Source organism: Bombina bombina, chromosome 4 (assembly GCF_027579735.1).
Source record: "Bombina bombina isolate aBomBom1 chromosome 4, aBomBom1.pri, whole genome shotgun sequence".
Classification (NCBI taxonomy): Eukaryota; Metazoa; Chordata; class Amphibia; order Anura; family Bombinatoridae; genus Bombina; species Bombina bombina.
Window position 1 is genome coordinate 399,824,860 of NC_069502.1, and position 15,864 is coordinate 399,840,723.

The window sequence follows — 15,864 nt, forward strand, 5'->3', positions numbered from 1 at the left end:
TAGTGGACATGTCATCCTGTCCGCCTTGGTCTCTACCTCTAAGACAGGACCTTCTGATACAGGGTCCATTCAAACATCAAAATCTAACTTCTCTGAAGCTGACTGCTTGGAAATTGAACGCTTGATTTTATCAAAACGTGGTTTTTCTGAGTCGGTTATTGATACCCTGATTCAGGCTAGGAAGCCTGTTACCAGAAGGATTTACCATAAAATATGGCGGAAATACCTATACTGGTGCGAATCCAAAGGTTACTCCTGGAGTAAGGTTAGGATCGCTAGGATATTGTCTTTTCTACAAGAAGGTTTAGAAAAGGGTTTATCAGCTAGTTCATTAAAGGGACAGATTTCAGCTCTGTCCATCTTGTTACACAGACGTCTGTCAGAAAATCCAGACGTCCAGTCCTTTTGTCAGGCTTTAGCTAGGATCAAGCCTGTGTTTAAAGCTGTTGCTCCACCATGGAGTTTAAACTTAGTTCTTAACGTTTTACAGGGTCTCCCGTTTGAACCCCTTCATTCCATTGATATAAAGATGTTATCTTGGAAAGTTCTGTTTTTAATGGCTATTTCCTCGGCTCGAAGAGTCTCTGAGTTATCAGCCTTACATTGTGATTCCCCTTATCTGATTTTTCACTCAGACAAGGTAGTTCTGCGTACTAAACCTGGGTTCTTACCTAAGGTAGTCACTAACAGGAACATCAATCAAGAGATTGTTGTCCCATCCTTGTGTCCAAATCCTTCTTCAAAGAAGGAACGTCTTTTACACAATCTGGATGTAGTTCGTGCCCTCAAGTTCTACTTGCAGGCAACTAAAGATTTTCGCCAAACTTCTTCCTTGTTTGTCGTTTACTCTGGACAGAGGAGAGGTCAAAAAGCTTCTGCTACCTCTCTCTCTTTTTGGCTTCGTAGCATAATACGTTTAGCCTATGAGACTGCTGGACAGCAGCCTCCTGAAAGAATTACAGCTCACTCCACTAGAGCTGTGGCTTCCACTTGGGCCTTTAAGAATGAGGCCTCTGTTGAACAGATTTGCAAGGCTGCAACTTGGTCTTCGCTTCATACTTTTTCCAAATTTTACAAATTTGACACTTTTGCTTCTTCGGAGGCTATTTTTGGGAGAAAGGTTCTTCAGGCAGTGGTTCCTTCTGTATAATGAGCCTGCCTATCCCTCCCGTCATCCGTGTACTTTTGCTTTGGTATTGGTATCCCAGAAGTAATGATGACCCGTGGACTGATCACACATAACAGAAGAAAACATAATTTATGCTTACCTGATAAATTCCTTTCTTCTGTTGTGTGATCAGTCCACGGCCCGCCCTGTTTTAAGGCAGGTAAATATCTTTTAAATTATACTCCAGTCACCACTTCACCCTTGGTTACTCCTTTCTCGTTGATTCTTGGTCGAATGACTGGGACTGACGTAGAGGGGAGGAGCTATATGCAGCTCTGCTGAGTGAATCCTCTTGCATTTCCTGTTGGGGAGGAGTTATATCCCAGAAGTAATGATGACCCGTGGACTGATCACACAACAGAAGAAAGGAATTTATCAGGTAAGCATAAATTATGTTTTTAAACAACTTTCCAATTTATTTCTATTATTTAATTTGCTTCCTTCTCTTACTATCCTTTGCTGAAAGGTTTATCTAGGTAAGTTCAGGAGCAGCAAAGAACCTAGGTTCTAGCTTCTGATTGGTGGCTGCTTATATACACCGATTGTCATTGGCTCACCCATGTGTTCAGTTAGAAATCAGTAGTTTGCTGCTCCTTTAAAAAATGATACCAAAAGAATGAAGCAAATATAATAATAGAAGTGAACTGAAAAGTTGTTTAAGATTGTATTCTCTATCTGAATCATGAAAGAAAGTTTATGGTTTTCATGTCCCTTTAAGTAGATAAAAACATGTAAAAGCATATTTATGCAATATTCATTTTTAATAAAAAGCTATGTGTATTTACTGTAAAAAATTTCATATTCCAATGTTCTTCACTTAGGGAAATATGTCCTACGTATTATAAATAGATATTCCTATATATATATCTATATAATTATGTACATATATATAAATATATATATATATATATATATATATATATATATATATATAAATATATATACAGTATAGGTATAGATATATATTGTGCCAACATTCTATCAGGTATATGTAGAAATATGTATTTATGAATAAATAGAACATATAGTGCACTTGAGAATATGAGATCGGGTTTACACGTGAGTAGGGTGTTAGGGATTATTCCAAATGTTTTGCCCCTTTTTGTCACTTCTATGAGGGAATACATGAACGCACACCTGGTATTCTAACTTCGACTTTTTGCGCATTGGGTTAGCTCTCATGTGACAACTGTTTACTTTCAACTTGTAATACGAGAGCTACCCATTGAGCGCAAAAAGCTTGTAATCTGGCCCTATATCAGCACTCTCTGTTTGACTCAGCCACATTTGATTTTGTCTGTTTATAATATTAGTAGCCAAGAGTCAGACCTGTTATTACCAGGAAGAGCAGTTAAAGGGACACTGTACACTAGAATTTTCTTTGCATAAGTTTTGTAGATGATCCATTTATATAGCCCATCTGGGAGTGTTTTTGTACCAATGTATAGTTTTGCTTATTTTTTAATAAAATTGTTCTGATTTTCAGACTCCTAACCAAGCCCCAAAGTATCAGATGTAGACTAAAGTCTACAGATTCCTGCTTGCTCCTGTTTGTATAATGGGTCTTTTGCAAAGGAAGGAGGTCTAGTCTGTCTGCTTCCTCAGCCCATTTCAGTGGGTGTCCCAGCCTAACATCATCAACAGCGCTAAAGTGGGAGCTTCTAAGTAAGTTTTTAAAAGGATTTTTAGATCGGTATATGTGCATATTATTCTTTATAGTAGTGTCTATTACATGCAGTTATATGAAATTTGGTGTATAATGTCCCTTTAATGCAAAATCACATATTGCTGAATGACACAGAATTAACACTTACCTTAACAAACATAAAATTAATAGAGCCTTCTGGAAATGTCAGATTAAGATTTGCCTGCTCATCTGAACATTTTCCTGTAGCAGTTGTGTCCTTGGGAACAACATTATAATATCCTTTATTCTGTGTGAGAAAGATGAAAGGAGAACCTTAATTTTAAAACATGATGATATAAAAATGTATGTATGCATTTTATGGAACTATGAAAGTTTTTGTTTGTGAAATAAAGTTGTTGCAACTGTAGAGCCCAATCTATTGCTAAGTAGGGCACTATCTATTGCTAAACCCACATTATTTGTAATTCTGGTTTTAAGAATATTACTATTTTAACAAAAGCAATTACAGGTATTAAAGTGAATGTAAATTTTGATGCTTAAGTGCCCGGTTTTTAAAAATTCAATTAAAAACAGGGGCACTTTAATTCATCACAATTTACATTTCACTCCTGTTGTGAAAAAAAAATTTTACCTTTTAATCTTCACAGCAGCTCCAGCTTCCTCCGTTCGTCGCAAGCCATTTCTGATGTCAGAAATGATGGATAGGTCATCCTCCAATCACAGTTCCCCCCCCGGGGGAATCGGTGTCTGATTCAACGCCGTGATTGGAGGAAGCCGGATTCCTCATTTTAGACCCAGGAAGAGGCTTTGCAACGGGTGGAGGAAGCTGGAGCTGGTGTGAAGATTAAAAGGTAAGTTTTTTTTTTCACAACAGGAGTGAAATGTAAATTTCTCCTACATAGGTGTGTCCGGTCCACGGCTTCATCCTTACTTGTGGGAATATTCTCTTCCCTAACAGGAAATGGCAAAGAGGCACACAGCAAAAGATGTCCATATAGCCCCTCCTCTGGCCCCGCCCCCCAGTCATTCTCTTTGCCGCTCTGAACAAGTAGCATCTCCACAGGGATGGTAAAGAGTTTGTGGTGTCAGCTAGTTCTTTAAAAGGACAGATATCTGCTCTGTCTGTTTTGTTACACAAACGACTGGCAGCCGTGCCAGATGTGCAGGCGTTTGTACAGGCATTAGTTAGAATCAAGCCTGTCTACAGACCTATGACTCCTCCATGGAGTCTAAACTTAGTTCTTTCGATTCTTCAAGGGGTTCCGTTTGAACCCTTACATTCCATAGATATTAAGTTACTATCTTGGAAAGTTCTGTTTTTGGTTGCTATTTCTTCTGCTAGAAGAGTTTCTGAATTATCTGCTCTGCAGTGTTCTACTCCCTATCTGGTTTTCCATTCAGATAAGGTAGTTTTACGTACCAAACCTGGTTTTCTTCCAAAGGTGGTTTCCAACAGGAATATTAACCAGGAAATAGTTGTTCCTTCCCTGTGTCCGAATCCAGTTTCAAAGAAGGAACGTTTGTTACACAACCTAGATGTGGTCCGTGCTCTAAAATTCTACTTAGAGGCAACTAAGGATTTCAGACAAACTTCATCCTTGTTTGTTGTTTATTCTGGCAAAAGGAGAGGGCAGAAAGCTACTGCTACCTCTCTTTCCTTTTGGCTGAAAAGCATCATCAGATTGGCTTATGAGACTGCCGGACGGCAGCCTCCTGAACGAATTACAGCTCACTCTACTAGGGCTGTGGCTTCCACATGGGCCTTCAAGAATGAGGCTTCTGTTGATCAGATCTGTAAGGCAGCGACTTGGTCCTCACTGCATACTTTTACAAAATTTTACAAATTCGATACTTTTGCTTCTTCGGAGGCTGTTTTTGGGAGAAAGGTTTTGCAAGCCGTGGTGCCTTCCGTTTAGGTCGCCTGACTTGTTCCCTCCCTTCATCCGTGTCCTATAGCTTTGGTATTGGTTCCCACAAGTAAGGATGAAGCCGTGGACCGGACACACCTATGTAGGAGAAAACAGAATTTATATCTTACCTGATAAATTCCTTTCTCCTACGGTGTGTCCGGTCCACGGCCCGCCCTGGCTTTTTGTCAGGCTTAAATATTTTTATCTCTATACACTACAGTCACCACGGCACCCTATAGTTTCTCCTTTTTCTCCTAACCGTCGGTCGAATGACTGGGGGGCGGGGCCAGAGGAGGGGCTATATGGACAGCTTTTGCTGTGTGCCTCTTTGCCATTTCCTGTTAGGGAAGAGAATATTCCCACAAGTAAGGATGAAGCCGTGGACCAGACACACCGTAGGAGAAAGGAATTTATCAGGTAAGATATAAATTCTGTTTTTGATGAATTAAAGTGCCCCTGTTTTTTATCGAATTTTTAAAAACTGGGCCCTTTTAGCATCAAAATTTACATTCACTTTAATGTATACGTTATTATGAAACCGATTGTTTTACCCATACCTAAATAATATACTTAGTGTATTAATTGTCCATGTACAGTTCTCACATTATAGGTTTCAACCATATATGAAATGATCACAATTTTGAGACACAGATTAACTCTTTACAAATTCTTCAGGAACATTACTTGACCAGTATAGAAAGTAAAGATTTAAATTCCACCATCCAGAAGATTTGAAAGAATGACAAATAAAATAGCTACACCCAGAGTTCTATTTACAAAGCTGTGATCTGTCAACAGTGTTTGAAAAAGTCACGTGAAGTCTGTAAGAGTTGGACAGTTATTAGTGCAGCTGTCCAAATGTGTATGAGCTGTCCAAAAAATAAAAACCAACTAGTGTAACTCACTTCTTATATGACTTGCTTAAAATATTAAATTTTTGCAAAGCCTTTTGCAACCAAAGTGTAAACTAATATTTAACATTTTTATTAATGACTTAGAAAAAGGATTAAATAGCAACATCTCTATTTTTTCAGATGATACAAAGTTGTGTCGTTAGGTCAATACACAAAAATTAGAAGAATGGACAGGTGAATGGAAAATGAGATTTAATACTGGAAAATGCAAGGTTCTACTTTTTGGAAGTAAAAATATGCAGGCATCCTCTTATTTAAATGGGACTAAACCTAGCAAGACAGAGGAGGAAAGGGATCTGGTAGTACTTATAGTTAACAAGCTAAAGATGGGTACACAATGCAGATAGATACTAGCATGTATTAAAAATAAAATTTATGCTTACATGATAAATTATTTTCTTTCGGAATCATGATGGTCCACAGTCCTCTATAACATGTGGGATATATTTCCCACCACTAGAAAGAGGACAAGAACCCATAACATAGCTTTAAATCCCTCCCACCTCTCTTAGTTTAACATATATTTGAGTAAAGAATAGGAAACATATAGGAAGTAAAGACAAAGCAGGGCCTGTACAGGTGTCACTACAACTGTCGCCCAAAAATGAAAATGGGCGGGCCGGTGGACCATCCTCATTCTGAATGAAAATAATTTATCAGGTAAGCATACATTTTGTTTTCTTTCATAAAATGAGGATGGTCCACAGTCCTCCATAACAATATGGGACCTATTATTAAAGGGACACTGAACCCAATTTTTTTCTATCGTTATTCAGATAGAGCATGCAATTTTAAGCAACTTTCTAATTTACTCCTATTACCAAATTCTTTTAATTCTCTTGGTATCTTTATTTGAAATGTAAAAATGTAAGTTTAGATGCCGGCCTATTTTTGGTGAACACACTTTGTTGTTCTTGCTGATTGGTGGGTAAATTCACCTACCAATAAACAAGTGTTTTCCATGGTTCTGAAAAAATAGCTTAGATGCCTTCTTTTTTAAAATAAAGAAAGCAAGAGAACAAAGAAAAATTGATAATAGGAGTAAATTAGAAAGTTATATAAAATTGCATGCTCTATCTGAATCACGAAAGAAAAAATTCGGGTTCAGTGTCCCTTTAAGAACTAATCTAGCACGAAATGCGTCAGGAGTTCTTGCCTTACACGCCTGCATTACTGTTTGCTTTTAATCCTTGGACTAAAAGTAATATTTCATCGCTTACCCCTGGAGTGCTCAGGACTATTTTTGCAATATGGGATTAATACCCAAGCAGATCTTCTATGTTACAAAAAAAGATGGGAGAATTTTTCTAGCAGTTCCTATTCAGCCAACACTGCGGCCTGAAGGACTTTCCTGCCAAAAGCTACTCTCGAAGAAGCAAAAACATCAAAGCGATACAATTATTAAAAAAAGGAGGCAGAGAAGACCGTATTGTAGCTTTGCAAATCTGCTCCAAAGATGCATAATTTTTAAAAGCCCACGATGTTCAACTGCTCTTGTAGAAAGAGCTGTAATACGCTTAAGAGGCAACTTTCGCACCACCAAATAAGCCTTGTTAATCACTTGTTTGAGCCAAAAGGCAAAAGCTACTTTAGTAGCTTTTCTGCCCCTTATGATTCCCAGAATAGTGAACAAACAAACTAGTTTGTCTGAAATCTATAGCATCTTGGAGACAGAGTTTCAAAGCCCTGACTACATCATGTATGTAATAATCGCTCTTTAGAGTTAGCAGGATCTGACCACAATGGAGAAACAACACTTTATTGGTATTGTCCATAGAAACTACCTTAGGAAGAAAATCATATTTACTATGATGTACAGCCTTATCCTTGTGAATAAGTAGAAAAGGAGAATCACAAGAAAAAGGGGGGGGGGGGGGGGCTCAAAAACTCTTCTTGCTGAAGATATTGCCAATAGGAAAAACACTTTAGAAAATAACAGTAGATATCAATGGAATGCATTGGTCCGAAAAGATGACCTTTTAATACAGAGAGAACTAGATTCCAGGGTAGAGAAATAGGTTTCACAACTGACCTAATTCTTACTAACGCCTGGAGAAAAGTCTGAACCTCAGGAAGTTTAGCCAACTTTCTTCGAAAAAGAACAAATAAAGCAGAAATTTGACCTTTCGTGAAACTAGTGGACAAACCCTTGTCAAGGCCATCCTATAAAAACTGAAGGAGTCTTGGAATCCTAAAGGAATACTAAGAAAACCTTCTGGAAGAACACCATTCAAAATATGCCTTCCAAATCTTGTGATGGCCTGCATCAGAGTTTCAATGACCAAATCTGAGAAACCTCTATATTTCAAAAATTTAGAGATTTGAGATCCTGATGTAAAAAAGGACCTTGAGACAACAGGTCCGATCTCAGAACAAGAATCCATGGAGGAAACGAGGACATCTGCACTAGATCCACATACCATGTCCTGCAGGGCCTTTAATATTACTGAACCTGACTCCTGTTTGATCCGAGTAATGACTCTTGGAAGAAGAACAAATGAAGGAAACAGGTATGCTAGATGAAACTCCCATGGATATACCAAGGTGTCGATCATGTGAGCCTTTGGATCTTTTGATTTGCACAATACCTAGGAAGATTTGATTTAAGTGAGAAGCCATCCAATCTATGTCCTGTAAGCTTAATTTGATCACTAAGTGACCGAAAATTTCCTAATGGAGAGACAATTCTCTTGGATGGACCTATTGACTGCTGAGATGATCCACCTCCCAGTTGTTCACATCTGGTATATGAATTGCCAGTAAGGAGCAAAGATTCCTCTCTGCCTAAGACAGAGTCTGAGACACTCCCTGCATAGCCAGTGGACTGGGGGTACCCCTTTGATGATTTATGTAGGCCACTGCTATGATATTGTCTGAATGAAAATGGATAAACTTTCCTCCTTCAATAGGGGCCAGGGTTGAAGAGCCCGAAGAATCGTTTGAAATTCCAAAATGTTGATTGGTAACCTTGTCTCTAGAGGAGACCAAACTCCTTGCCGTCTTCGAGAAACCCAGACAATCCCCTAACCTGAGATACTGGCGTCCGTTGGCACAATAGACCAAGACTGACGAAGGAAGGATGCCCCAAGGGTCAAAGAAAGACTCTGTGTCCCCAAGAAAAACATTGTCTGATGGAGAAATCCAAAGCATTCCTATTGGCTGATTTGATTTTTGAAATTCAAATCAGCCAATAGGATGATAGCTACTGAAATCCTATTGGCTGTTCAAATCAGCCAATAGGATGATAGCTACTGAAATTCTATTGGCTTATTTAATTTTCAGGGCAATGGGTAGCTTAGGTTTTTTTTAGAGTTAGGTTTTTTATTTTGGGGGGTTGGTTGGGTGGTGGGTTTTACTGTTGGGGAGTCTTTGTATTTTTTTCAGGTAAAAGAGCTGATTTCTTTAGGCCAATGCCCTACAAAAGGCCCTTTTAAGGGCTATTGGTGGTTTATTGTAGGCTAGGGTTTTTTTTATTTTGGGGGGCTTTTTTATTTTTATAGGGCTATTAGATTAGGTGTAATTGTTTTTATTTTGGATAATTTCGTTTGTTATTTTTTGTAATTTAGTGTTTGTTATTTTTTGTAATTTAGTATTTTTTATTTTTTGTAATTTTAGATTTAAACTTTTTTAGTAGTGTTAAGTTTTTTTAATGTGTAATTTAGTTGATTTAATTGGTAGTTTTTTTTAAATTTTAGTATAATAGTTATGTTAGGTTAATTGTTCATTTAAACTTAGTTTTTTTCAATTTCACAGGTAAGTTTTTATTTATTTTAAGATAGGGATCCTGTAATTTAAATTTAAAGTTAGGGGGTTGTTAGGTTTAGGGGTTAATAGTTTAATTTAGTTTTTTGCGATGTGGGGGGCTGGCGGTTTAGGGGTTAATAGGTTTATTTAGTTACAGTGATGTGGGAGGCCAGAGGTTTAGGGGTTAATAACTTTATTTAGTTGTGGCAATGTCGGGAAACGGCAGAATAGGGGTTATTAACTTTTATTAGTGGCGGCGATGTCGGGAGTGGCAGATAAGGGGTTAATGACTTTATTATAGTGTTTGCGATGTGGGAGGGCCTCAGTTTAGGGGTTAATAGGTAGTTTATGGGTGTTAGTGTACTTTGTAACATTTTAGTTATGAGTTTTGTGTAACAGTTTTGTTGCGCAAAACTCATAACTACTGGTCTCAGATAGCGGAACGGGTCGTGTCGGTATAGGCTGGAACGCAAGCTTTTTAGCCTCACCGCACAACCCGTAATACCGGTGCTATGGAAATCCCACGCAAAAACGTAATTTTTTTGAGTGCGGGATTGATGTTGCGTTACAGGTTAAAATGCTTGTGGTATAGCTATACTGACACGACTCGTAATGGCTGCGTTACGGTTTTTATGCTGAAATGGCCATTTTTTCAGCGTTAAAACCGTAGCGCAAAACTCGTAATCTAGCTGATTGTGAATACACAATGTATATTGTTCATGAAAATATTGATTAATAATGTTCATTATCTGCAAGATAAACATATGTGCATATACATACATATAAGTTACCCATGCAATGGGTATAAAAGAGATACCAATAAATTTTATCTCTAAAGGATCTCCACTGCTGTACTAAATTACAGAGATATCCTGCAGGACAGCATTTGGAATTAAGCATGCAGAGTAATATGCATTAAATGGTATATACCTAGATGAGCAAATATTATAGTATTGTGTACACTAATAGCATAGAACATATAGGGGTCAATATATTAATGTGCAAGTGGACATGATACGATGTAGCGTATCATGTCCGCTGCACATCGATAAATGCCAACAGCATTGTGAACTGCTGGTGCAATGCCGCCCCCTGCAGATTCGAGGCCAATCGTCTGCTAGTAGGGGATGTCAATCAACCCTCATTTTCCACTTCTTGATTAGAGTTTGAACACTGCTGATTTGCATTCTCAATTCCTTGGATATCTTTTTATATCCCTTTCCTGTTTTATACAGTTCAACTACCTTTTCCCGCAGATCCTTTGACAATTCTTTTGCTTTCCCCATGACTCAGAATCCAGAAACGTCAGTGCAGCACTGGATGAAAGATGCAAGGGTCTGTCAGGAGTCCAGAAACTCATTGACCTTTTATACACACACACTAATTACAAGCAAACAGATCACAGGTGAGGATGGTTACCTTTAATAGCCATTCAAACCCCTTTGTGTCAATTTGTGTGCATGTTATCAGGCCAAAATCACCAGGGTATGTAAACTTTTGATCAGGGTCATTTGGGTAGTTTCTGTTGTCATTATGATTTAAAAAGAGTAAACAAAGTTGATTGATAATAAATGGCTTCAGCCAAACACTAACCATGAGTGAAAGAAAAGTTTTTGTGTTAACATTCATATTCTCTGAAAAATGGCCAAGAAATCATAAATTCTGCCAGGGTATGTAAACTTATGAGCACAACTGTAAATATCTCTCACAGAGTGTATTGACCTGACATAGTGGAGCAAGCTTGTAAAACACATGTTAAAAGTGTCAGAGTTACCAACCGGAGTTTGAAACTGGAGAGAGAAACTACAATCCCCACTAATCGGTAATCCTTACCAACTGTTCACCTGCACAATGCACTCCATGGGGCCGAATTATGAAGGGCCGAATGGCTCCTGATCTCCTTGTTTTGTTTTTTTGTTTTTTTTTGTATTGACACCAATTCTTTATTATTTACTCAAGAAACCTTTGACAAGATGGTATTTATAAAAAAAAAAAAATTGGAAAAAAAAAAAAAAAGGCTCCCGGTGTTCTTTACTATGCAAAAAAAAAAACCTTATTACCATGCATCTAAGAGATACACAGGTTCGGGAATTGTTTATTCTATTGGTAGCAGCTTATGCAAGTGCAGCCAAATACAAAGCTCATGGACAAATTTTACACAGATTTCTTTACAATGTATGAGTTTAAAATATGAAACTTAAAATCTACACAAACTGGTAAAAATCAGGCATTGATACAAGGATTGGAAATTAAAGTCTTGTGTCTTCTTCCATTGAGTGTTTTATTTTTGCTATAGAACAGTCAAAACTGCATGTAAGCAATGTGGTTAGTTTAAATTATTCACTCTGTAAATACTATAACCAATTTAAAAAGTTACACATACAGCAACAGAGATGTGTCCATCAGATCATATAGATTGTTTGGGCAATTCAATCGGATTGCAAAAAAACAAAACCCAGGCAGAAATAGAGGGAAAAAAAAAATCCTTTTGAGCCACTTTTGTTTGCTTTATAAACAAATCTTTACTGGTGCGCACACTGCACGCCTGGGCCATGGTGACTGCTCTCCTCATCAGAGCTATCATTGTAAGCTTCACGCCTCTGTCCTCCTGCTGAGCCACGAGTGTTGTCAAATTCCTGGAGGTCCACCTCCTCTGTTTCACCAGTGACGGTAGGGGCTTCTGGTCTGGCTGGCAGAAGATCTTCAAGCTCTGTCAATTTTTCTGGGTTAATCCAATTGTTCTCTGGAAACTGAACATCAAATTTGATGAAGAGATCCCCCTTTTCAAAGGGATTTCGATACTGTGGCATGCCTTCCCCTCGCACAACACAAACTGACCCTGGTTCAATAACTTTTCCTGGAGCATATTTGACAACAATCTGACGACTATCAAGGTGCTTAAAATTGAACTGAAATCCACAAAGTGCTTCAACGAGCCCAATCTTGTGGGTCATGTGTAAGTCATTTCCATCCCTCGTAAATATCTCATTTTCTTTTTCTTGAAGCACAAGGACAATATCTCCAGGTTCCACTCCTGGTGCTTGATCCGCTTCTCCAGCAAATGTGATTCTCTGACCATGTTTCATGCCTTTATCCACATGAACCTCAAGGATCTTAACTTCTTTAATTACTTTTTTGCCTTCACATTTCTTGCAGCGATTTTTTTCATTAATTACCTCTCCTTCACCATTACAGTCTGAGCACACAGACTGCATCTGTTGAACCATCCCAGGAGCAAGCTGTCTGATCATGATACGCACACCTCGTCCTCTGCAAGCTGTGCATTTTTGCACTGCACCAGTTTTACCACCTTGGCCATTACAAGAGCTACACAGCACATTCTTGCTAAGTTGGAGCTTGGTTGTCTTTCCATTATATAAATCTTCTAAAGATACTTTCAAAGGATGCATCATGTCTTCTCCTCTTCGTCTTCCATTACGGCTTCTACTTTGTCCACCCATAAAACCAAAAAGGCCACCGCCAAATATATGTGAAAAAATGTCATCCATTCCACCTCCACCACTGCCTTCCCGCAGGCCCTGTTCCCCATATCTATCATACAACTCTCGTTTCTCTGGATTGGACAGAACTTCATATGCAAAGCTTATTTCTTTGAACTTATCGCCAGTGTTTGGATTCTTGTCTGGATGGTATTCCTTGGCCAACTTTCGGTATGCCTTCTTAAGTTCGTTCTCGCTGGCACCGGGAGGCACACCGAGTAAGTCATATAGTTTGGTATCGACGACGTTAGACATTATGCTTTTTAGGATGGCCGGTGGGGTGACTCTGATCTCCTTGTTTTCACGTGAGCCTTCAGGCTCACCGGAAACATGAGTTAAGAAGCAGCGGTCATCAGCCGCCTCTGAGTACCCCATGCTAGTGGCTGATTGGCCGCAAATCTGCAGGGGGCGGCATTGCACAAGCAGTTCACCAGAACTGCTTGTGCAATGTTAAATGCCGACAGCGTATGCTGTCGGCATTTAGCGATGTTGGGCGGACATGATTCGCTACAGCAGGCGCTCTGATTCACTCTGAGCAGGCGGACAGACATCGCCGGAATTCAAGCTGATCGAGTACGATCGGGTTGATTGACACCAGATTGACCGCGAGTCTGCAGGGGGCGGTGTTGCACCAGCAGCTCTTGTGAGCTGCTGATGCAATGCTGAATACGGAGAGCGTATTGCTCTTCGCATTCAGCGAGGTCTTGCAGACCTGATCCGCACTGTCGGATCAGGTCCGCAAGACCTTTGTTAAATAGAGGCCTTAATCTTCAGCAACGTATACATTTTGTTCACTGTAAGAGTAATGAAATTGTGGAATTTATTACCTAAGGATGTAGTAAATACCAATACCTTAGATACATTTAAAAACTGTTTAGATACATTCGGCTAGAAACAGAATTCAGGGATATCATTGCTTGTGTTAAAAAGACATGAAACCCACATTTTTTCTAGTATGATTCAGATAGAGAATTCAATTTTAAACAACTTTCCAGTTTGCTTCTATTATTTAATCTGCTTCCTTCTTTTATTATCCTTTGCTGAACGGTTTATCAAGGCAAGCTCAGGAGCAGGAATGAACCTAGGTTCGATCTGCTGATTGGTGGCTGCATATATATACCGATTGTCATTGGCTCACCCATGTGTTCATTTAGAAACTAGTAGTTCTTTGCTGCTCCTTTAACAAATGATACCAAGAGAATGATACAAATTTGATAATAGAAATAAATTAAAAAGTTGTTTAAAGTTGTATTCTCTATCTGAATCATGAAAGATTTTCTTTTGGGTTTCATGTTCCTTTAAATTGGTCACCTTTTTTAAATGGGATTAAGTTAAAATCAAATGGAGCTTTTATTGTAAATATATTACGATTAATCGACTTCTGTCTTTTTCAACCTCATCTAATATGTTACTATGTTACTTTGTTACTAAATTTGTAGGCAGCACACAGCTGAAATTCAAATACTGAAATAAAATAATATATTTTTAAAATGGAATATTCTATCGGCTAGATTACGAGTTTTGTGTTATGAGCGGCACAGTGATAACTTGCAAGTTATTGTCACCGCTCACTTACCTACAGCGCTGGTATTACAGGTTTACAAAAACCCGGCGTTAGCAGGCAAGAAGTGAGCGTAGAGCAAAATTGAGCTCCATACCGCATTCCAATACCAGCGCTGCGGTGAGCTGGTTTTACGTGCTTACACCTGCAATAAAGCAGCGTAAAGCTTCGTAACGCAGCCCCATTGTTTACTATGGGGAAAGACAATTTATGTTTACACCTAACACCCTAACATAAACCCTGAGTCTAAACACCCCATATCTGCTGCCCCCGACATCGCCGACACCTACATTACACTTATTAACCCCTAATCTGACCCCCAACATCGCCGACACCTACCTACACTTATTAACCCCTAATCTGCCGCCCCCAATGTCGCCGCCACCTACATTGCACTTATTAACCCCTAATTTGCTGCCCCCAATGTCGCCTCCACCTACCTACAATTATTAACCCCTAATCTGCCGCCCCCAATGTCACCGCCACTTACGTTACACTTATTAACCACTAATCTGCTGCCCCCAATGTCGCCACAACCTATCTACACTTATTAACCCCTAATCTGCCCCCCCCAATGTCGCAGCCACCTACATTACACTTATTGACCCCTAATCTGCTTCCCCCAATGTAGCCACCACCTACCTACACTTATTAACCCCTAATCTGCCGCCCCCAACGTTGCCGCCACTATACTAAATTTATTAACCCCTAAACCTAACAATAAGTCTAACCCAAACCCTAACACCCACTAACTTTAATGTAATTAAAATAAATCTAAATAAAACCTACTATTAATAACTGAATAATTCCTATTTAAAACTAAATACTTACCTGTAAAATAAACCCTAAGCTAGCTACGATATAACTAATAGCTACATTGTAGCTATCTTAGGTTTTATTTTTATTTCACAGTTAAGTTTGCATTTATTTTAACTAGGTAGACTAGTTAGTAAATATTTACCTGTAAAATAAAACCTAACCTGAGTTACACTAACACCTAACCTTACACTACAATTAAATAAATTACATAAATAAAATACAATTCTAAATTACAAAAAAAAGAAACACTAAATTACACAAAATAAAAAAAGAAATTATTAGATATTTAAACTAATTATACCTAATCTAATAGCCCTATCAAAATAAAAAAGCCCCCCCAAAATAAAAAAACCCTATCGTAAACTAAACTACCAATAGCCCTTAAAAGGGCCTTTTGCGGGGCATTGCCCCAAAGAAATCAGCTCTTTTACCTGTAAAAAATACAAACAACCCCGCAACAGTAAAACCTACCACCCACACAACCAACCCCCCAAATAAAATCCTAACTAAAAAACAACTAAGCTCCCCATTGCCCTGAAAAGGGCATTTGGATGGGCATTGTCCTTAAAAGGGGATTTAGCTCTTTTTCAATTGCCCAAA

The 15,864-nt window shown here is 38.6% G+C and overlaps 2 protein-coding genes across 2 annotated transcripts in view; both read right to left on the reverse strand.

Annotated features, from left to right (window-relative positions):
* LAMP3 (lysosomal associated membrane protein 3) overlaps nt 1-15,864 on the reverse strand; it is a 79,931-nt gene that overhangs the window by 60,988 nt on the left and 3,079 nt on the right. Inside the window, exon 2 of the mRNA XM_053710179.1 lies at nt 2,983-3,102. Within this exon, the coding sequence (XP_053566154.1) occupies nt 2,983-3,102 (120 nt within the window). The remainder of the gene's footprint in view (nt 1-2,982; nt 3,103-15,864) is intronic.
* On the reverse strand, nt 11,640-13,164 carry LOC128656329 (dnaJ homolog subfamily A member 2-like). The gene has a single exon (XM_053710178.1). The coding sequence runs from the start codon at nt 13,137-13,139 to the stop codon at nt 11,907-11,909; it is 1,233 nt and encodes a 410-aa protein (XP_053566153.1). The 5' UTR covers nt 13,140-13,164; the 3' UTR covers nt 11,640-11,906.